General features: G+C 39.2%; 2 protein-coding genes across 11 annotated transcripts in view; both read right to left on the reverse strand.

Annotated features, from left to right (window-relative positions):
• NFRKB (nuclear factor related to kappaB binding protein) overlaps positions 1 to 10,515 on the reverse strand; it is a 48,826-nt gene extending 38,311 nt beyond the window's left edge. For all 7 annotated transcript variants that reach the window (XM_069080432.1, XM_069080429.1, XM_069080431.1 and 4 more), the window contains exons 1-3: positions 10,373 to 10,515; positions 5,622 to 5,766; positions 3,971 to 4,126 (exon numbers count right to left, since the gene is read on the reverse strand). In XM_069080432.1, coding sequence (XP_068936533.1) covers positions 3,971 to 4,105 — 135 coding nt within the window. In that variant the 5' untranslated portion in view covers positions 4,106 to 4,126; positions 5,622 to 5,766; positions 10,373 to 10,515. The remainder of the gene's footprint in view (positions 1 to 3,970; positions 4,127 to 5,621; positions 5,767 to 10,372) is intronic.
• A 2,235-nt stretch (positions 10,516 to 12,750) lies between these two features.
• PRDM10 (PR/SET domain 10) overlaps positions 12,751 to 22,685 on the reverse strand; it is a 160,106-nt gene continuing 150,171 nt past the window's right edge. For all 4 annotated transcript variants that reach the window (XM_069080238.1, XM_069080237.1, XM_069080234.1 and 1 more), the window contains one exon: positions 12,751 to 15,910. In XM_069080238.1, the coding sequence (XP_068936339.1) occupies positions 15,701 to 15,910 (210 nt within the window). In that variant the 3' untranslated portion in view covers positions 12,751 to 15,700. The remainder of the gene's footprint in view (positions 15,911 to 22,685) is intronic.

The following is a 22,685-nucleotide window of genomic DNA, read 5'->3' on the forward strand; positions in this document are numbered from 1 at the left end:
GGGAAAAGTCAGCAATAGGAACATCAGTTTTATTTTTATAACTCCAAGTTCTTTGCTTAATCACACATTCTTAGAATTGAACAGCGTGACCGAAGACAAAGTTTTCTATTAGGCAGATGGCAAAGGTATAGCAGAAAGAAACCTGGCAGACAGTAAGTGAAGAACTAGGGAGCTGAAATGGAGAATTTATTCAATACCATTCAAGCAAAACAAAAACAAAAAAGTTTTATCAAATATTTCATTAGCAAGACATGTGTATGGTAAATACAAAGATAAATAAGAAAAAGTCCTTGCTTTCCTAACATGTAAAACCTAGTTGCAAAATAAGACACGTAAACAAATAACTATAATTCAAGACAAATGAAAGGGTCATAAAAGATCTAAAAAGAGAGTTCAGAGAAGGAAGACTTACTGGCTGAGGAGATTCAGGTATGTGTCATTAAAAAGTGCTATCACCTTGGGGCGGCTAGGTGGCACAGTGAGTAAAGCACCGGCCCAGAAGTCAGGAGGACCTGAGTTCAGTTCCGGCCTTACACACTTAACACCCACACAAAAAAAATTAGCCGTGTAACCTTGGGCAAGTTGCTTAACCCCAATTGCCCTCCAAAAAAAAAAAGACAAAAAAAAGTGCTATCACCTTTTAAGTTGGGCCTGGAAAGATAAAAATTTTGAAAAATAGAGGGAAGGAAAAGAAGCAGTGAGAAAGTTAAAAGGGTATATTTAAGATACTGCAAGAGGTTCAGTCTGGTCAAAACACAGGAAGCAGTGGAAGGCTCGAAAGAATGGCTAGGGACAATTCAAAGAAGGCCCTGAATAACAGATTAAGAAGCCAAGGAGGCAGACACCCACTGAATGAAGACTTTCAAGCAGAGAAATGACAGAATCAGAGCTATGCTTTATGAATATGAATTAAGTAAAACAATTTATTAAGCATTTACTAAGTACAAAGCACTGGTAAGCACTGGAGATACAAACAGAAAGACTATATAATCCCTGCTCTCAAGGAAAGACATTCCAAGAGGGGAAACAATACATATAGGTAGTTTCGGCTGCAAGTCAGATGGAAAGAACCAGTAGTTCTTGGATACAAAGGCAAAACAGATGGTAATGCAGTATATTTATGTAATTTTCATTAATAAAACCTCATCTGTTTCTGATGTGGTATCATCTGAAAGTGCCATGCACTTTGGGTAGTAACTTTCTATTCTGAACCTTTAATAGTTGCTGAGAAGGGGGACGATGAAGCACCTTTCGAGGTAGCTGACAGGTAGCATCTGCCCTGAATGATGGCCATGGGGGCCATGCTAAAAGTAAGGTTGGTGGCCTTGGAGAGAGGGGAGTGAGAAGAGAAACAACAACTATTCCTAGTCCTCTTGGGTTTAGTGGCCTGTCAGAAGTCGCTGCTTCATGTTGGCGATAGGAGGGATGTTCTCACTGACAATAGCTATGGGGGCTGAGTTGGAGGCAGAACCACGGGGTCTAAAGGGTACTACAGTTCTTGAGTGTCTGAGTCCTGGCCTCCTGAGAATCAGCACTAGTTGAGTTGGGGGCAATGGTCTGACCTACATCAAAATTGTTACCTTCTATCTCTCTCAGAATGTCCTGCTGTTTCAATTAGGTTGGCTTGTCTGTCCCATCAGGGGCAAGTGGATCATGTTCATGGTAGGGTAAAGGTCCCTTAATCACAGGGTTTGCTCCACTGGATAATAGCTTCCAGGCCAGTTTGGAAGCAGTATGAAATATAGGAATTATAAGAGTGAGAGTAAAGGTGGAGAGATCAATTAGGAAGCCACTGCAATAGTTGAAGCAAAAGATGGTAAGCACCCAAAACTTGATAGCAACAGAGAGAATGGAAAATAAGTGACAGATGAAAAACAAATTTTAGAAATAGAGTAAAAAGGATTTGCTGACTAAATGTATGTAGGAGTGAGAGGAAAGGAATCAAAGATTCCCCCAAAAAGCATTCTTGGCAGTGCTATGAATTGATACAACCTTGTGGAAAGTGGAACTATACTCCAAAAGTCAACAAACTGTGCGTACTCTTTGTCCCAGCAATATCACTAATAGGTATTTAGCCCAACGAGATCAAAGAAAGGAGAAAAGACTCACATGTACAAAAATATTCAGAGTAGCACTTTTTTTGCAGCAAAGAAATGTAAACATAAAAGGGACCCATCAATTGGGGAATGACTGAACAAATTATAGAATAAGTATCCAATAGATATTATTGCACTGTAAGAAGGGATGGATTCAAAGAGATTCAAAGAATATCTATATAACTTACTTCAGAGTGAACAAGACCAGGTGAACTACAACACTGCAAAGAAAAACAATTTTGAAAGATTTAAAACTCTGATCAATGCAATAACCAGACATGGCTCCACAATAATCATGGGGAAATACGCTTCCCACATCTTATAGGAGATATAATATGTTAAATACAGCAGAATGAGATAAATATTTTCATATATGACCAATATGTGGATGTGTGTTACTTTACACTAACTTGTTAAAATAGAGGATTACTCTTTTTTGGGAGGAGGGTGGAAAGGAGAAGGGAAGAGAATTAGTGGGATAAAGAGTAGTGACAGGGATACCAAAAAAAAGGGGGGAAAAAAGAGCACCAATGAAGCATTTAAAAAAAATGCAGAGAAGTTAGAAGGAAGTTTAGAGGGCAACTCAAACAACCAAGATAGCTTTGAAACTAACATGCTGAATCTAGTATAAACTTTTTAAAAAGTTGTCCAGAATGAGATTCATGTTTTCAAATGCAATCTTCTTTTGATTTTCTTTGTATATGTAAATGTTCATGTTTGTTGGTCTTTATCAAATTCAGAATAACAAAAAATAAAAATATTTTTTTAAAACAATGCCTACTAAGTTTCTTGCCTAGGAGATGAGTAGCAGTGCCAAAAACAAGGAAATCAGAAAGAGAAATACTGTTTTGGAGGTAAAGATAATGATTTCTATTTCGGACATGTTCAGTATGAGGTATCAGTTGAACATATAAGTGGAAATGCAAAATTATAGCTCAAGAAAAAGATCTAGGCTAGAGATAAAGATTCAGCAGTCAACAAATATAAGTGATACTTGAAGCCATTAGATGTGATGACCAGGTGAGAAAATATAAAGAGAAAGGAGGATAAAGGACAAAATTCTGTTGAAATGTCTAAAATTCAGGGGTAGGAGGAGGAAGAAGAATGAGGATAATGACAGAGGAGAGATCAGAGAGGCAGAAGAACATAGTGTGACAGAAACCAAGGAAGCAGAAAGTCTAAAGAAGTGTAATCAACAGTGTCAAATGCTGAGACAAGGTCAAAGAGGATGAGAACTGAGAAAAATCACTGGATTTAGTAATTATAAGCTTACTAATGATCTTCAAAAGAATAGTTTTGGTAAAGTAGCAATTAAATTTTTAAAGGTTAAGAAGTGAGTATGCTACAAAGAAATTGAAACAATAAGCAAAAGCTTTGCTTATGAGAAGTATGTGATAGAAAGACAGAAAGAAGACAGTGGTTGGACAGATCTTTTAGATTTTTTTTTTAATATAGAGAAGACCTGAGCATATTTGTAGACAGAAGAAAATGAACTAGCAGAAAGGGAGAGACTGAAGATGCAAAAGGAAGAGGGGGTGACTAAAGAAGCAAAGTCCCAGAGGAAAAAAAGGAATGTAATTAAGAGCTTAGGATCTAATCAGGGGTGCCTCAAGGCCACATGTGGCCTTCCAGGTCCTTGGGTGCAGTCTTCTGACCGAGTCCAAGCTTTACAGAACAAATTCTTTTATTAAGATAATTTGTTCTGTGAAGTTTGGATTTTGTTAAAGGGCTGCACTTGAGGGCCTAGAGGGCCACAAGTGGCCTCCATGCTTCAGGTTCCCCACTGTAAGAGCAAAGGAAGATAGGATTAGTAAAGACAGAGAGACATTTGCACACGTGAATAGGACAGGGAGACTTCAGACAAGGTTACTTACATCTTCCAATAGATCCTCTGGTAGGCTAACCCTGGTCCCCCCTAGCATGCAGTCCTCCATAATTCGAGTGCCATGGCCATCTCCACATGGCCCCAGGTCCAAAGGATCCGTAAGCATATGATCCAGAGCATCCATCGTTTACTTTCCACAAGTATGCTAGACAAAAGCATTCAACAATAACAAAGGATAAATGGTCTATCAGTATTCTCAGTTGGCTCAAAAGCTTCTCTAAATCATAAGGCTTAGAAATAATCAAGTTCAATAAGACCATCTATATTCTAAACATCCTTAACTTCTCTGTGGCATTGAGTTTACTTAATATCTCCCAATGCTACTGATTCTCTAACCACAACCATTTCCTCTATTAGCCTAGTGGGTCATTTTTTCTAACTATTTGTCCAACAATAGGAGGATAATAAGCCATAGCAGAAAGAGCACTGGATTTGGACTTGGAGGTCTTAGGTTCAAATCCCACTTACTATTTATTAGTGCACTCTTGGGCAAGTAAGTCTCTGAACCTCAGTTTCCTCATCTGTAAAAATGAGGAGGATGGTAGAACAGATGGTCTAAAGGATCTTTCCAGCTATAAATCAATGATCTGACCTCATCTGGACATCAGCCAATAGCTTCACTTTCACAAAAGATGGTAATTCCCTACAGGTCCTTTGAAGTACCTTATACTTGGAAAAGCCTAAATAATGCTTCAGTTTCAAGACCTTCTAAAGTTGAAAAATTTTAGTATTAAGAAATTCCATAATGAGGAGGAACCAAGTACTACAGCATGTCTCTTTTAAGCTGATTTGGCTGAAATTATCTAAAAAGAGAAGCAAACTGTCAACGAAGTCAGACAAGGTGATACAACTATGGAATTCTAAACTTCACTAAATTCAGAGTGACCTAGGATAAACATCTCTTTGGGAGCTAATTCGAATGAGAAAAAGATTATTCCTATTAGGGGCAAGATTTAATCAAAGTTAAGTAAATAAATCATATCTTCAGCACTATCAACTACCTTTAACCACATCTCTGCCATTAAGGCATGTTCTCATTGGATTTGTCAATACTATTTTGAAGAGTATGTATGCATGGCAAGATGGATAAAGGGTGGTGTAGTTAACAGAAAAAGGGAAGTTAAAAGAAAGAATCAGTTTTTGGAGAAAGTTCAGAATGATGTCCATCCACTGATCAATGCCATTTGGACCCAATTGTTCAACCAACTATGAATACACTTCATTGTATTACCATTCAGCTAACATTTTCCCACCACGTCCACAAGGATCTCATAAGAGGTGAACAAATGCCTCACTGAAATCTAAGTACAATATATCCATAGCATTTTTCTCATAAACAGTAAAACATTATCTAACTATAAGCTACTACTATTAATAGTTTCCCCATTTGCCAATTTAGTAGGGAAAAGAATAGGGATTGGATCTGTGTTTTTACTGGTATAGAGAATTCGCAGGTAAGAAAACTTACTGGGGCGGCCAGGTAGCACAGCGAGTTAAGAGTATTGGCTCCAGTGTCGGGATGACCTGGAGATCGAATACAGGCTCAAACACTTAGCATCCACCCAGAAACAACTGGCCGTGTAACCTTGAGCAAGTTACTTAACCCCAATTGCTTAAAAAAAAAAAAAAAGAAAACTTACCGTCTACCAATGCAGGTCAGCACCTTCTCTCTCCAACTTAGAGTCTAAGAGAACTGCCTAGAGCCATAAAAGATTAAGTGACTTGCCAAAGTCACACAGACACTATGTGTCATATAGGACTTGAACCCAGGTCTTCCTAGTTAACCTATCAAAAAAAAAGAAAATGAAGTTAATCTGTCACAGTTTGTTCTAAGTGAAGGCAGTCTGGTTCCTAGTAATCAATCATTATTTTTCTAAGTCTCAAAAACTGTTTTAAAAACTTCATTCAAGTGAGTAAGAGCACCAGCCCCAGCATCGGGAGACCTGGGATCGGTTCTGGCCTCAGATACTTGGCACCCACACAAAAAATAACTGGCCGTGTAACCTTGAGCAAGTTACTTAACCCCAATTGCTTCTAAATAAATAAATAGATAACTTCATTCAAGCGAATTTTTTAAGATATAGACATGAAGTTCACCTATGTAGTTTATAGAATCTATTTACTTTTCTGAAAATCAGGATATTTTTTTCATCTTCAGCATTAAAATCATACAATGCTAGAGCTGAAAGGTACTTTTAATCTATCACCCTCACTTTACAGATGAAGAAAATGAGACCAACAGAAGCTAAGTGACTTCTCCAAGGTCACACACAAATACAGAGCAATAATCCAAATCTCCCAATTCCAAAGTCAGACCCCTTTACACTACATTAATATAGCCCCTCTCTCATTCTCAATGACTCTTCAAAGACTGCTGACAATTGGAGCAACAATGATGTATGCTAAATTATTGCAGTATTTTATCTAGACCAGGAGACAAGTTATAAACCAGAGAGGTGCCTTCTCTTGAATATCAATAAATCTTATATTGTTTCTTCATTTTAGCTTGTAGGTAATTTATTTTTTTGGATAAAAATAGAAGTAGTGTAATTCAGATTTCTTTTTGTATGTCAATACTGTACCAACATAACAAGAAGAACCTGTGCTTCTTTATTCAACTTCTTAATTTAGACATATCTTTAAAAGTCCCTTTTCTTATTCCTGGTACTTTTTAAGAGCCTTTAGCTTCCCTAATGTTAACCATATAAGTGTGTACCAATCCTTCACATTTATCTTTGATTATGTACCCCTCCTTCCATCTTTTGTATACATCCTTTTGAAATTTGAGTTAATGTCATTAACAAAGAAACCTTTAAACACATCTGCAATGAGAAAATGACTATCACTCATAGAGTTCTGGGAAATGTTTTCTACTTCCAGCTACACTAAGGAAAATAAATACCAAAGACAGTGGTCCCATAAAGCATAATGTCCTACTCAACAAAAACTCTTTCATTACACTTTTTTGGATGTCTACAACATTATTTCTTATACTCAGAAAACAAAAAATAGCATAAAAGGAGTCAACTGGAAGCTAGCTGGATAAAAGAAAAAATTTCCAATCACGATTTCAGGGTTCTCTTCAAATTGCTCCTTGACCTTGAATGTAAGTCTCTTTATGGCAATTAATAATATGACACTTCAAAATGTTTAAAAAACACAGAAATTTCTCATTGTAATCTTATTAAACCACATGATTCACTAACACACAAAGAACTTGGCCAGAGTTACAAGCAAATTATTGGCCAAGTCACCATTCTGCCCTTGGTTAATAAGAGCAATCCATTTTATTATCATTATTATATAGATGTAATGTGCACCCACATCAGTGGGCATGCATTTAAAATTGTTTCTCAAATAGTGGTATAGATTTTCAGTGATCTACCTATCTGCTTTCTTGGATTCATTAACATATTTTTGTTCTAAACAATTTAGCCATCAACATACTGATTATTAGGTTATTTTCCATTTCTTCAATTCTCAAATTACCTAGAGATTTGGATTAGGATTTATAAAATAAAACTTTTTTCACAACACTCAGATAAAACAATTATCTTGAATAACCTTTTCCAGATTAATGTAAAATTATAAATTCATTCATTTCTACAATACACTGCAAACCTAAAATCTCCATAGAAATGTGAGTTATTATTAACACTTATTGAATGCTTAATATTTACAAGACCCTATTCTTTGAGGAAACCTAGGCTGACCCAGGTCTGCTGGACAAACGTCACATGGTGAGAGGCAGTATCTGGAAATGACACTGAACTGGAGAGTTAGGAAACCTGCATTTGTATTCATGGCTCCATCACTTACTGTGTGACAATCTCCAGGAGTCTCAGTTTCCTCACAAGGAAGAGGATGTTAATACTTACCCTGCCTACCTCAGGGCCTATACCCCATTAGAATGTGAGCAGGGGCTGTCTTACTCTTCTAATTGTATCAGCATTCACACAATGATTCATTCATTCATATACTCACAGGAGTCGTAGCAAATAAAGTCCTCTATAAATAGAGGACATTTATATAGCAGCTTTACAACAGCCTGCTGAATGGTCTCTCTGCCTCAAGTCCCTCCCCACTCCAATTTAATCCACTCGGCTGTCAAACAGATCTTACACAGATGTGATCATATCACCCCACACACAAACTCCAGTGGCTATTACCTCCAAGATCAAATATAGAATCTTCTGTTTTGCTTTAAACTATTTCATAAACTGGCCCCTTCCTAGCTTTCCCTTCTTTTCATACTTTATTCCTCTTCTCCATGTTCTTTGATTTACTACTCCTCACACAAACACTCCATCTCCCTGAGTGCGTTCCCTGACTGTACTCAATGCCTGGAACCTTCTCCCTTTATCTTGGCCTGCTGGCTTTCTTCAAGTCTCAGCTCAAGCCCCACCTTCTGCAAAAAGTCTTCCTCCACTCTCCTTAATTTTAGTGCCTTCCCCCTGAAACTATCCCAATTTATTCTGTATATATTTTGTCAGTATATAGTTAATAATAACCAGCACCTATAGAGCTCTTCAAATTTTGCAAAGAGCTTTACAAATATTATCATTTAATCTTTACAGTAACTGTGGATCTTAGGTGCTTGTTGTTTCTGTTTTATAGTAGAGGAAACTGAGGCTGAAAGAGATTACAAAGTGGCATGGCCAAGGTCACACAGCTAGTCAGTGTCTAAGGCAAGACTGAAACAAGTCTTCCTTTTTTGACTACTTGACTTTCATCTCTAACAACTCACTGAGAGGGGTTATCGTCCCCATTTTACAGATGGGAAAACTTTAAAGATAGAAAAAATGCGAACAAATTATTATCTGTCCTTGAATAGCGATAAAAACACTAACATAAACACATGTATGTATATGTGTATGTAAACATGTATGCACATACATGTATAAATATAAATGAAGAAACATGGACACATAATTACAGAGGAAACAAAAGTGATACAAAAAATGTGAGTGAATTACTGCCCACCCTTGAATACCAATAAATACACTAACATATATACAAAAGTGTATATGTGTGTATAACATAGGTACACACATGTGAGTATATGTGTATATATATAAATATGTGTGTACATGCATACATATAAATGGAGAAACCTGAGAGCATAATTACAGATGAGGAAACAAAAGTGATACAATAAAATGTGAGGGAATTACCATCTTCCTTGAATATTAATAAACACACTAACATACAGGCATTGTATATATACATGTCTGTGTATATAAATATGTATGTGCATATATACATATATATGAATGGCAAAACACAAGAGTATAATTACGGATGAGGAAACTTTAAAGTGATACCAAAAATGGGAGTGAATTACTGTCTGCCCTTGAATACCAATAAACACTGGCATATATGTTTCCCATGCATATATACATGCACGAATTACATATTATGTGTGCATATGTGTGTGTATACACACACATGAAATATGAGAGTACAACGTTCAGAACACTCTAGTGTTGGAGTTGCTGAAGGAGAAGGAAAAGCACTCAGCACACGGGTTGGTTGCTAACCGGGTGAGAATATAGATGCAAGAATGCAGGGATCCCTTGGTTGGCATACGACCCTCTCAGAACAGAAGTGACCAGTGACCCCGCGGGAGGTGGCAGGGGCTCTCTCCCCTGTCCCCTGCGCTCCGTGCGGTCCAACTGTCTCTGTCTCTCTCGATCTCTTCTCTCCCTCTGGTGGGAGCGTCATCTCCTCATCCACAGTTTATTGATCCTTCTTTCCTAATGGGGTAAAAGTCCCCTTCCTTCTGGGATGTCTGCTTAACCCTGAATCCTGCGGGGGGCATCCTGCCTGGCCACTGGGTAACAAAACTGAAACTGAAAAGAGATCCACGGGAGAGGGACACACGGGGACTGGTGGGTCAGGACCTGTGGGGCTCTGGGCCACTTGGGACACCCCCTCCTAACCCGTACACCACACACACACACACACACACACACACACACACACACACACACACACTCACTCACTCTCACACTCACATACACACACACACTCTCACACTCACGCTCACACACACGCACGCACACGCCTGCACGCGCGCGCACACACACAAATACACGCCCCCCCCAAGGGGACCCCTTCCCCGCACCCCACCCCACTCGCGGCCCCCAGGCAGCCTCAGGCCTGGCTCTCCTCGGCCCCACGTTCGCGAGCGCGGGGCAGCCCCGAGGGCCCAGACAGCTCCGTGCCTGACCCTGACCTCAGACCAGCCTGCCCCCCCCCAACGCCCACACCGGCCCGCTACCCCTACCGTCCTCAGTGCCTGAAGCTCCCCGGCTCCCTGGCCGCTCCCCTCCTCCTGCCCAGGTTCTCCCCGGCCGGCCCACCCAGGCCCCCCCACCCCCAGCCTCACCTAAGCGGCTGCCACAGCCCTGACCCCGGTTACACTTCCCAGGGCCGCAGCCGCCGGGTCTCGGACGTGCTCGCTCCCGCCAGCGTGACGTCCCCGTTCGTGCGCGCTCCCGGGCCGGAAGAACGGGGCTAGGAGGGGTAGGGCAGGGAGGGGCGGGGCGGGGCGAGGATGGGAGGTTCTGCAGGCGGGCACGCCCAGGAGACTCTGCTGGGATCAGGTGGGCTAAATCCTCCCTCCGGGTCTAATCCCTGCTATCCTCCCAGCCAGTCCTCGGGCGTGGTGACTCCGCCCCCGGGGAAGACCCGCCCCGACATTGACCCTCCCGAGTTTCCAGTTCCAGAGGCACGAAAGAATCAGTCCTTCAAGCTTGAGGACCATTTCCTCCTCCCAGTGTGTAGTACGAATATATTTAAGTACTGTGGCCTTAAGTGCAAGTTTCTTGAGGGCAGGAATTGGTTCTGCCCTTCTTTGCATCCCCAGCTCTCAGCACAGCATTTTTAAAATGTCTTCTTTTGTGCTACTGGACCCCTTTGGCAGTCTGGTGAAGCCTACATATAACTTTTTGGAAAGTTTTTAAAGGCTTAAAATAAAAACATAGGATCAAGGAAACCAATAATACTCAATTTAAAGAACTCCTGATCTAGGGGGCGGCCAGGTAGCACAGCGAGTAAGAGCACTGGCTCCAGTGTCGGGATCACCTGGGGATCGAATCCGGGCTCAGACACTTAGCACCCACCCAGAAACACCTGGCCGTGTAACCTTGAGAAAGTTACTTAACCCCAATTGTTTAGGGGCAGCCAGGTGGCTCAGTGAGTAAGAGCACCCGCTCCAGTGTTGGGATGATCTGGGGATCATATCCGGCTTGGATACTTAACACCACACCCAGAAATAACTGGCTGTGTAACCTTGAGCAAGTTACTTAACCCTGATTGCTTAAAAAATAAATTTGCAAAAAAAGAACTCCTGATCTAGAATCACCAATTTTACAAATGAGGAAACAAGCTGAAAAGGACCTGATTGGTCCAACCACATTTTACAAAATGAGAAAACTGAGGCTGAGAGGTGAAGAGACTCAAGATTTCACAACCAAAATTTAAACCCGGGTCCTGTCTTTACAGCCAGAGCTGTTTCCATTGATTTATGCTACCTGTACTCCGTGTTTAGCAGAGAAGCACATAGTAAGTGCTTGATTTGACTGTACTCTGATATCTTTATTAATTTGCCAATTCCTGACCTTTCTTCTACCTTCTCACATTCTCACCTCTCCCTTGAACACCACCATCCCAGCTGTTAGAAGGAACTAGAAAAGGTTAAGGGGAAACAAACACAGGCAAAGCAAAAAGAAAATTTGTTATAAAGTAAATATTTTATTTGTATATATTAGATCCATTCATTGCCTTTTCACTTAACCCCATCCTAATAGGGCCTTAACTAAAGGGGGAGGGAGGGACAAATGAGTCGCTGCTTTAAGTGCTAACCCAACCTTGTTTCCAAGTTCTTGAAGTTTATATTCCCAAGCTGTTTCTATGGCGTCATTAGTACAAAATTCCTGCATTCGGCCCAATTTCTAAACTTAATTTACAGTTAAGATCAGGAAAGACATTTTTTGGACCTCACAGTCCAGCTGCATGACCCAGGAAAGCTGCAGTCTCTTGGAGCCTCAGTTTTCCCATCTGTAAAATGGAGTTGATGCTTGTACAACCCACCTCACAGCATATAAAGAAAGTGCTTTATAAACTGTAAATAAAATGTGATATATACATGAGTTGGAAGGAAGGACACAAGGAGAAACATAGTTAACATTAAAACATCAACTAAATCTATTTTTAAAAAAGCAAAATGTGAGATAGTGTTATTAACTTCTTACAATGCTATAGGCACAGTGGTACTTATATTTCTGGAGGATAATGGTTATCCTAGGAGTGAAGACTTGAGTGAAATAAGGATTCATATCTGTTGAATATAGTGTCTGCATCCAAATTAGCCACTGGCCCCAAATATTTATTGAGAATAATATATTGATTATGCAGATATACAGCTACCTAATTTGGCAGAGGTGCCTAGATCAGCAAGGGAGTGATCTCTCCCAGCTACAGTAGAATCTGTACCCACCTAATTGAAGTATTCCACATAAACCCAATCTCCCATTTCACTACAAATCCCCAAATTCTCAATCTTTGTCAGCAGTTTGGTAGTCTTTCGAATAGAAAATATTCTAAGTTTCAGGGTAATCCCATTGTAGATGGGTATTATTAGTCTGTGCTTGAGCAAATGACTCAAAAAACCTTAAATCCGATAGCCTTTTAAAAAGGTATGGCAACTGATTCTAACTGAAAGCAGTTACTGCTCCACAAACACAAAAAGCATCTTGTTTATTAAAAAAAAAAAGAAAATATTTATTAATTTTACAACTGCTGGATAGCACAAGACTATTAACACTATAACTCACCGAATGTACAATAAACATTCACGCTTAAATAACAGGACAGGGTTATTTTCATCCAGTAGATAAGCTTTAGCATCTTTTGAAATGCCATTCAGCCCTAGATGTCTTAGCAGTTCTTGGAAGAAAGATCCTGTTAAGCAAAGAGCCTCTAGGTCCTGGAATACATGTGACAAGTACCTGGCATGGTCATCCCAGGTCTTAAAAATCGCCCAAACAAGGTCTAACCCTAAGTTTTTATGTGTCAGCAGTATTTTTACATGATGAAAATGTTTATTCAGGTGGGCACAATTAATTAAACCAAGAAAATAATTCAAAATCCCAATGGAACCTCCCTTTGATTTTCACACTGCAGCTCCTATGGCGTCAAGGCTTGAAAGTGGCTACAACGTAAATCCTGGGTATAGAGTTTTTCTGAACTAGGTCTCCTAGGTCTTTTACTGTCTCCCATCTTCTCAAAACTAAGTCCACTGGAGCGGACCAATAAGCAGAAGAGTTGGTCTTAGGGGAATGTTATTTGGTTTGATTGCCACCTGCACCACATGTTAATAATACACAAAATAGTTTGGAATTCCTTTGTGATTCCACAAAAGGATAAGCACCTCAGTAAAAAAAAAAAAAGACAAGACCCTTTCCACAAAGTTTTCCTCCTTGTCTGAGTAATCTAAAACTTGAAGAAAAAAAACTGGCATAGAACGAACATACCATTCAGTGATGGTTTTTAATTTTAGCCAAAGAAAATTTCTACTTTTGGTTTGTGGGTGGGGATGGGGAATTGATGAAAAACAATACTCTGCTTGCAATAAAATTAATAAGTGATCAGAAAGGTCAAACTTTAGTTATGCAACATAAAACTGAATCTATAATAAGTCTGTATCCTTCAGATATGGTCTTGCTAGACAGCATAATCATGTTTTTGTGATCACTGAATTTGTGTGAATGTGCAAAACTGGCATTTACCCAATATTTCCATTTGAAAAGACTAACACTGCACCTCTGATACCCTCAGAAACCTTAGACTTCCTATTTCTACAAATTTACCAAAATCCTCAGCTTTCAGGAATAATTATATTGAGTATAAATCCACATGTTTGCAAGGTTATTTGAAAATATTCACCAAATTGTCTGTTATCCAGGTTTCCTTGGCACCAAGTAATTTGACCTAAGCAAAGTAGCTGCTAAGTTTTCTAACAGTCTGTAGTGCCAGACATACCCAAGAAGTCACAGGGAATTAACCAAATTGCAACTTCATTTAATTACCTCCATTTTAATGTATAACTTCTCTGTTCTGTAAAGTAATATAGAGTCTACTGAAGGATAACTATTCACAAAAATCTGTCAGTAGTTGTGTCACAAAGGACTGCTAAGACATTCTGATTGCAGAAATAGATTTATACATATAATTCCTGGAATGACTTTTTAAAATAAAATCACCCTGCCCTATCAATATCATGTTCTATTTAACCCCAAGTAAGACTCCTAAACAGGAGCAAATGCAAGAAAAACTGTCATCAAGACACAGGTTTTGTTTTTATTTTTTCCTCCCATGTCAAAAATAACAGTTTAGTCTATATGCAAACATCAGGTGATCAAGTGTTTCCTGGTGATTATTTTAATGTATTTATTACTAGTGGTCCCCTGACATTTTTTTTACTTTTCCTGAGTCCAAAGTTGGTCATTCGATAAAAAGGTCCAAAAGAATTACAGTAAATTGAAAGTGAAATGTGTAGGAAATTAGGACGGCCAACTTTCCCTCCAACCTTCACGAATGAATGTTCGTTTTAAGACAGCAAGATAAAGAATGAAAACGCGGATGCATTTCTGTGAACGGCTAGTTGATTGTACAGCTGGAATGAGGAAAGAAAGAATCCATCCTTCACCAATGACCAGGAAATGGATCCTTATGGGCACTGAAAAGGCACTGAAATCACTTTAAAACCATCCAATAGTTTTTGACAATTCTGCCTTTATCTTTGCTCCCTTCCTGACACAACCATAACTGTAGAATGGAAGGCAAAGCACTTCTGTAGGGTTAAAGTACTACTACTGGACTTTATTTTTCCAGGAAACCCACTTTCCCGGCAATAAGACAAGTGCCCTGAGGCTGGGTAGAAGAGAGGCTCTGTACCACCAGGGCAGACTATGATACCCAGTCATCTAAGCCAGGATAATCCAGGCTGGGTAGAACACTGCCAGCAAGCCAATGGTTTTCCAAGGGGAAGTGAAAAAAGACAATCAGGAGAATAATTAAAACGAGTTTCTTCAAAGCTCTACTGTCAAGTCTTTCTATACTTCCACCAATTAGCCAGTGGTGTTCACCAATGATCTTTGCTGCTTACTAGGCTCCCTTGTTTACAGCATGAAGAGGACTTGAAATCAGAAGATGAAGCAGCTCTGACCTCTAACAAGTCTGCAAAATGACCCTTGTCTTGTAGCATCAATGCTGGGAAGATACAGGGCATGTTCTGCCAACAGCCATTAATGTGGCAGGTTCTTTTCCCCCTTTGGTATGAATACAATAAATATGCTATTTAAGTACTTCCACAAAGGAAAAGTAAGGCTTGTCAAGTATGTCAAAATCAACTCAGAAACAAGCCGAAGTTTCTGTATTTTCTCCTGCTGCAAAACTCCTTTGCTCTGAACAGTTTCCCTGAAATGTTTGGCCTATTACATACATGGCAGTATGTCTATGGAGTCCTAAGAGTCAAATCCTTTTTTGTGATGAACGCAGCAATAAAGTCAACCTCCTAGCAAGAACTTCAAAACTCCTAGGTTTAAAACTCTGGAGTAAATAATAAATTAAAAAGAATTCCAAGTTTGAGATTTGCTAAGTGGTAGTCAGGAGACATGATGGGACTGCTTGATTCCAACTCCAGGGACAAAGGTTAAGTTTTAGTAATATGCACTTCACTGTTTCCATTCCCATTGGTGGTTGTAATGATGTATTGGGTGGTTTGTGGTGGGTTAGTCGTCTGGCTCTCCAAGGCATCAGCATGTGTGGATGGCTGTGAAACGCCCACCTGGACTCCACTGGAGAGGGCCGAGGCTTGCTTTTCTTCTATGTCTGGCTGACCTTCTGATATCACAAAATGAGTCTGAAAAATAAGAGGAAAGAAAATGAGGGTGAGATCTTGGAAAGATCTGGAGTCTCGATGGAGGAAAAAATAAATGCAAGAGGATACAGTGATAGGTCTGGGATCCTGAGAGAGGGGACTTTTAATGCAATGGACATGTTGCTGTTGTTTGTCCTTCATTCTTGAAAAGGACCAACGACATCAAGAGGGTGATGTTTGTATTTAAGTGAGGCAGGGCTGTGCAAAGTCACCAGCCTCACTCCCCCAGATATAACTAGAAAGAGCACTTAAATATGGCATAAAATATACTGAAGGACTTCAGATATAGAAAGATGCATTATGCTATAATGATAACTGACACATCTACAATGATTTCAGGTTTGCAAAGCACCTTACCCAGATTATCTCATTTGATCCCCACCATAACCCCATTATGTAGAACTACTATTCATGTTACAGAAGAGGAAACTGAGGATCAGTGACTTATGGTCACAGAACTAGTTAAGTGTTAGTAAAGAATGAAGTCTTTCTTCCCTCACTCCAAGTGTATAATCAGCAAGTTAAACCTAAGACTCTTAAGCCCTAGTCCAGCACTTTCCCCATTAAATCACATTGGTTGTATTAGCAATTATGAAAAGGTAAACAGATGCTTATCAATTCTGTGGGTGGCACGAAACTAGAGATAGTAATATAATGAATTACAGTACCAGGATGGAAAAATATCTATACAAACTACCTGATAAAGAAAGTAATATGACCCAGTTGTAGGTCACAAGCCAATGGAGAAAGAAATGGGTGGTATATGCAGGCACAAATGACTCTACCTATCATCAAATATAAGAAGAAAATATGAGAAGAAGTCCTATTGCAGGTGGGCAAAGTTGACCTTAAAGTCACTATCAATGGCAGCATTCACAGAGAGCACGCTGAAGAGTCCAATCCAAGTTCTACCCCTACCACAAAGTAGCAGAGTAAATAGAGAACTGAACTTGAAGTCAAGAAGATAAAAGTTCTGATCCTGCCTCAGATGCTATGTGACCCTGGGCTACTACCTTAACTGCTCTGTGCCAGTTTCCTTATCCATAATATGGGGGGGAGGGGAGGTTAGATGGGTACAAAGTGACTTTAATGGCTTCTAAGTTCCCTTCTAGCTCCAAATCTATGATCCTATGACCTAGGCTGGCTGTGTGACCCAGGGCGAATTTTACTTAACTTTGTGGTGCCCCAGTATATTCTCTAAAACAATAAATTCAAGAGAAAGTGTTCATCTTCTTTTGTGAAAAATTCCTCACTAGGAGACTTTTAGATCACTGAAATCAAAGGCTAAGTTTAAATACACACACACACACACACACACATATATACATATACATGTATATACATATGTTACTATCACTGAGATTTGATGGTATCAGATTCATAGTATACGGCTTTGGATGAGTATACCTCATTGTGAAGAAAGAAGACAGGGAAAAGGTGAGGGGGAGTAGAGAATAGTATTAAATATTAAGAAGGTATACTCAGGTGACCAAAAAAGAGGAACCTAGGGGAAGAGGAAGGAAGTATGATGAAGATTGTTTGGGTGAATATCAAATAAGGAGGAAAGAGAAGTGACTGTGTCACAGAAATGGACCAAAAAGAAAAAAGGAAAAAGATAAGAAATTCCGGAAATGTATCCTAAGCCTAGCACAGAAGAGAAGGAACAATGGGAGACTTCATGATAAGAGACATCTCTTGGAGTTCTATCTCTCGCAAAAGGAGAAGCAAAAAACTTCTTGCATCTCAAAAGGTGGAAGTACCATAAAGGGAAAATTATTGCTCAGTGTCTTACCAACAAGGAAGAATTGGTTGCTTGATATAGAAATGATGGGAACCTTTGCATGGGAGTAATTAGTCCCTCATAGAGTATGTGAAAGAGAAGAGAAAGCACCTGGGGACTGGCATGAATCCTGGATTTGGGGAGAACAGATTTGAATGGTTTAAGAGGAAGAGTTATCAGCAAGGGAATTCAATCCAGGAGGGATAGGAACTGTTAAGGAATGAAATGTTGAAGACACAAAGAAACAATTTCAATAAGAAAGAAAAACCACAATTGTCTAGAAGAGGCAGATAGAGAACAGAAAGCTTACCAATCAACTTTGATGTAAACAAAGATATGTAGAGAAGATGGCAGCAAGAACAGGTAATAGAAGGATGAATGCAAAAATCTGGGATAGTACTATGAAAACTGCATCAGAAATGCTAAAACTTAGAGATTATGTTGGTTTTTTTTTTTTTAAACAGTATTTCTACTGGGGACAAAAGTAGAATCAAAGACTCTAGCATTTACATAGCACTTTAAGGTTTACAAAGTGCTTTACATATATTACCTCATTTATTCTCATAATAATCCTCAGGGATTATCCTATTATGCTATTATGATCCCTATTTTATACTTGAGGAATCGAGAGAACTTTGTACACAGTAAGAGCAACATTATACAATGAATAACTGAATAACTTAGTTATTCTCAGCAACACAATGATCCAAAACAATCTCAAAAAACTCAATGAAAAATGCTATCCTCATCTAGAGAAAGAACTGATGGCATCTGTATACAGACTGAAGCATACTATTTTTTACTGTCTTTCCTTCTTTCATATTTTTTTTGGTTAGAATTTCCTTCCATAAAATGACTAATATGGAAATATTTTTTATATGATTACATATGTATAACCTGTGTCAGATTGCTTACCGTCTAAGGAAGGGGGGAGAGAAGGGAGGGAAGGACAGAATTTGGAACTCAAAACTTAAAAAAAAATGTTAAAAATTGTTTTTACATGTAATTGGGAAGAAAAGAAAATACTACTCAAAAGAAATAGATAGATGAATGAATGGATGAATGGCAGAGATGGAACAGGAAAAAAAAGATAATACTTGCCCTTGAGGAGATTACATTATAATGGGGGAAGAAAAGCACAGAAAAGGATAGAAAGGTAAGAGGATGGGGGTTCATGTAGTATAACATGGCTGGAAAATGGCCTGGAAGTGACATGATCTCTCCACTTTAGAGCCCAAGTTCCAATGAGCAGAGACCAAGGTCTGGTAGGAGGAGAACAAAAAAGACAGAGAGCAAGTGGCAAGATATGGCAATGCACAGGAAGGAGCATGGGCAAAATAAGGCAAAAACTCACTTATGTGCCCAAGGGCAGTCTGAAGCCTGATGAGAGGAAGGGAGGAAGATGTCCTAGATGATGGGCATTTATAAAACACCTTAAAGTATATAAAGCATCTACATGCATTGTTTCACTTAAGGATCCCATTACCCCAAAAGTTAGTGAGTACCTAACATCTTTTGATGAATTCACATCACCTGGCCCAAATGAACTATATCTGGACCCTGAAAGCACTGGTGGATGTAAATGCAGAGCCACAATCAGTAATATTTGACAGAGCATGGGAAAAAAGTGAAACTAAAAGGTAAATGTTATCCTGATGTTCAAAAAATGGAAGATAGAGTTTGAAAACTAATGGCCAGTGAGCTTGACTTCAATTTTATAATGCTACTAAAAGGCATGGAATCAGTGATCATAAAGAGCCAGTTTGGCATTATCAAAACTGAACCACACTACAAAAAATGTAGACAGAAAAAACACTATAAAATTAGAGTGTCCAGGCATGACCCAAGAGCTGAGACAATGCACCTTCCTCCTTTCATTGCAGAGCTGGGAGACACTAGGTAAAAAATGTTATATATGTTGCTAGACCATTTGGTGAAGTATCCTGAACGTGGTGTTTAAATCTCTTTTTAAATCTCTGTTACGGGAGAAGAAGCTTGCCGAGAGGGTGGGAAGAGAAATCTTTTTGAAAATAAATGTGGTTTTAAAACAAAAGATATCTAGATAGATAGATAGATAGATAGATAGATAGATAGATAGATAGATAGATAGATGACAGATAGATAGATAGATAGATAGATAGATAGATAGATAGATAGATAGATAGATAGATAGATAGATAAAAACAAAAGATATCAATAAAAACAAGCCGAAGCGAAAGGAGAACTTGATAATAAAATTTCCTTTACTGACAAGGTTACTAAAGTGTATTCAAGAGAAAATGGTAATTATAGTTTACTAGATTTTATTAAAGATTTGACAAAGTATATGATGTTATCCTTATGGCAAAAATCATGTGAACTAGATAATAATACATAAATGGCTTTAGAAGTTGATGAATGAATGAATGAAATAATATTTAAAGGTCAACATGAGTCAGAAATGTTACCTAACAGTTAAAATAGCTAATGTGATGTTAGGCTGCATTAAGAAAGGCATAGCTGTTGTTGAGTCATGTCAGATTCTTCCTGACCCCATTTGGGGTTTTCTTGTTAAAGATACTGAAGTGGTTTGCCATTTCTGTCTCCAGCTTATTTTACAGATGAGGAATCTGAGGCAAACAGGGTTAAGTGACTTGCCCATAGCTAGCCAGTATGAGTCTTGAACTAAGGTCTGCCTTACTCTAGTGCCACCTAGCTGTCCTGCAAGAAAGGGATGGCTTCCCATAATAAGGAGGTAATAGTCCTGCTATGTTCTGACCAGGTAAGACCACATCCTGAAAGAACTGATGGGTGTAACTACAGAGCCACGTTGTGTATTGTGTAGTTCTACATACCACAGTTTAGAAAGGGCATCAGAAAGACAATTTTTCCTCATTTCTCAACTGGATACACCACTCAGGGACTTTCCTTACCCCTCTACCAAGTCCCAGGAAGGCCATTTTTGGAAAAACCTCATCAGCCTCATGAGTAAAATCTTATCAGCCCTGGGAGTACAGCTCATCCTCCTCTGACAAGATGGTGGAGCCATGATCCCCAAACTCCCATTGAAGGAGGGAGCTCTACTCAGAAATCTCATTTCTCATCTAGCTGTACTACATTAGAACTTCCCTGACTTCTCTACTGTGCCCCCAAGGTAGGTACCTTCTCTCTCCCACTTCCACTTTTCAGCTTCCTATTGTGTGTGGTCTTCCCACATTAGATTGTAAGTTCCTTGAGGGCAAGAACTATTTTTTGTTTTTCATATTTGTATCCCCCAGGGCTTAGCACGTAGTAGGTGCTTAATGAGTTTTTATTGACTGATTGATATGGACAAATTACAAAATGTCCAAAGTAGGGCAGTCTGAAAGGAGAAGGACCTTAAGTGCATGCCATTCTAAGATCAGCTGAAGGAACAAGGGACAATAAACTTAAGAGACAGAAGACACAGAAGGAACATGATAGCTGTCTTCATGTAATTAAAAGGTTTAAAATATTTCAAAGGCTGTTATGTGAAAGGGGGGTTAGATTTGTTCTGAAGTGGATAGAAGTTGCAAAGAAGCTAATGCAAGCTTTCATGTAAAAGGAACACCACCCCGCTACAACTGGAGAATAGACCATCCTAGGAAGCAGTTTTGCCCTTCACTAGAGGTCTTTGAGTAAAGACTAGATGGACAGTCTTTTCTGAGCATGAATAGAAGACCAGAAGGGGACTAGACAACCATTAGGCTTATATCAATTCTGAAAGTCCATGAAATTGTGAAAGTCAGGCATGAGAACTCAGACTTGATATTTCAGGTCCAGGGAAGGGCCATGATGGAAGAGGTGATTAAGAAAAATGAGACTGGCAGTAGTTTACAAGACATATTAGAGAGGGAAAAAATGGGAGAGAGGAAAGATAGCACAGTGCAATGGAGAGTGCTGGATTTGGAATCAAAGGACCTAGATTTGAATCCCAGCTTTGACGGTAACTACCTGTGTGTCACTGGGCAAGTTAGGTAATTTTTCTAGGCCTCAGTTTAATAATCTATAAAATGGGGAGAGGGGATGGGGCTAGACAACTTCCAAAATCCTTTCTAGCTCTAAAGACATGATCCTATGATCTTGAGTTGTCTTCCCTATTTAAGTCTCAGGCCATGGGATCATAACTGTCATTTAAATAAACTTTTCTAAATCTGCTATTTCTACAATTATTCATTTACGTAGTACTTTAAAGAGTGTTCTACACAATGATTCTGGAGCCTCACAACAACCCTATGAATTTATCTCCATTTTATAGATGGGGAAACTGAGACTCATTGGGATTAAATAATTTGCCCATTGTCACACTGCTACCAAATGTGAGAAGATATACATGAACCCCAGTCTTCCTCACTCCAAATCAAGCAGTCCATGTACCATGCCAGCCTAGCCATCAATTCATGACAAGACTATGTCCATCTTTGTCTTCTATAGAAGTAACCGACTCTAGAATAACCATGAATTTCTCCTAAGGTTTTATTATTTCTCCATCATAAACCAGGTCTTCCTTGTGGGTTGGAATTATATATACAACGTAGTAAATCTCTTCATCATTTTTTTTTACCTTCTAAAAGATTAATTTACCAGCAAGACAGATCAATAATATTATTTTAAAATTACAAATAAAGAATGTTTCAGATGCTATGATATGAATGGAAAGCCCAGGAGAAGATGATTGTGTATCGTCTATTGCATATGCACCTCCACCTGATCTCATCTTCACAGAACAAGATACCCTTTCATCACCATGCTGCTAACTCCAGCCTGGATACCACCTCCTTCAGTCTCTTCTCCCCTCTGATTAGAGTACCAAACTCCTCCCAACATCTTCCTTTGTAGAGCGCAGACTTGCAGCTTACTCTACTTTGCACCTGCAGCTCTGTCTGGTTTCAACTCACAGGAACAAGATGCCCCTGCACCAGGTACCTGTCATCCCCCACAGCACTCCAGCATGGGAACCTCCTTTTATGTATTGTCTTC

Source organism: Petaurus breviceps, unplaced genomic scaffold (assembly GCF_028583685.1).
Source record: "Petaurus breviceps papuanus isolate PSGF00001 unplaced genomic scaffold, PetGlider_PUasm1.0 91133, whole genome shotgun sequence".
Lineage (NCBI taxonomy): Eukaryota > Metazoa > Chordata > Mammalia > Diprotodontia > Petauridae > Petaurus > Petaurus breviceps.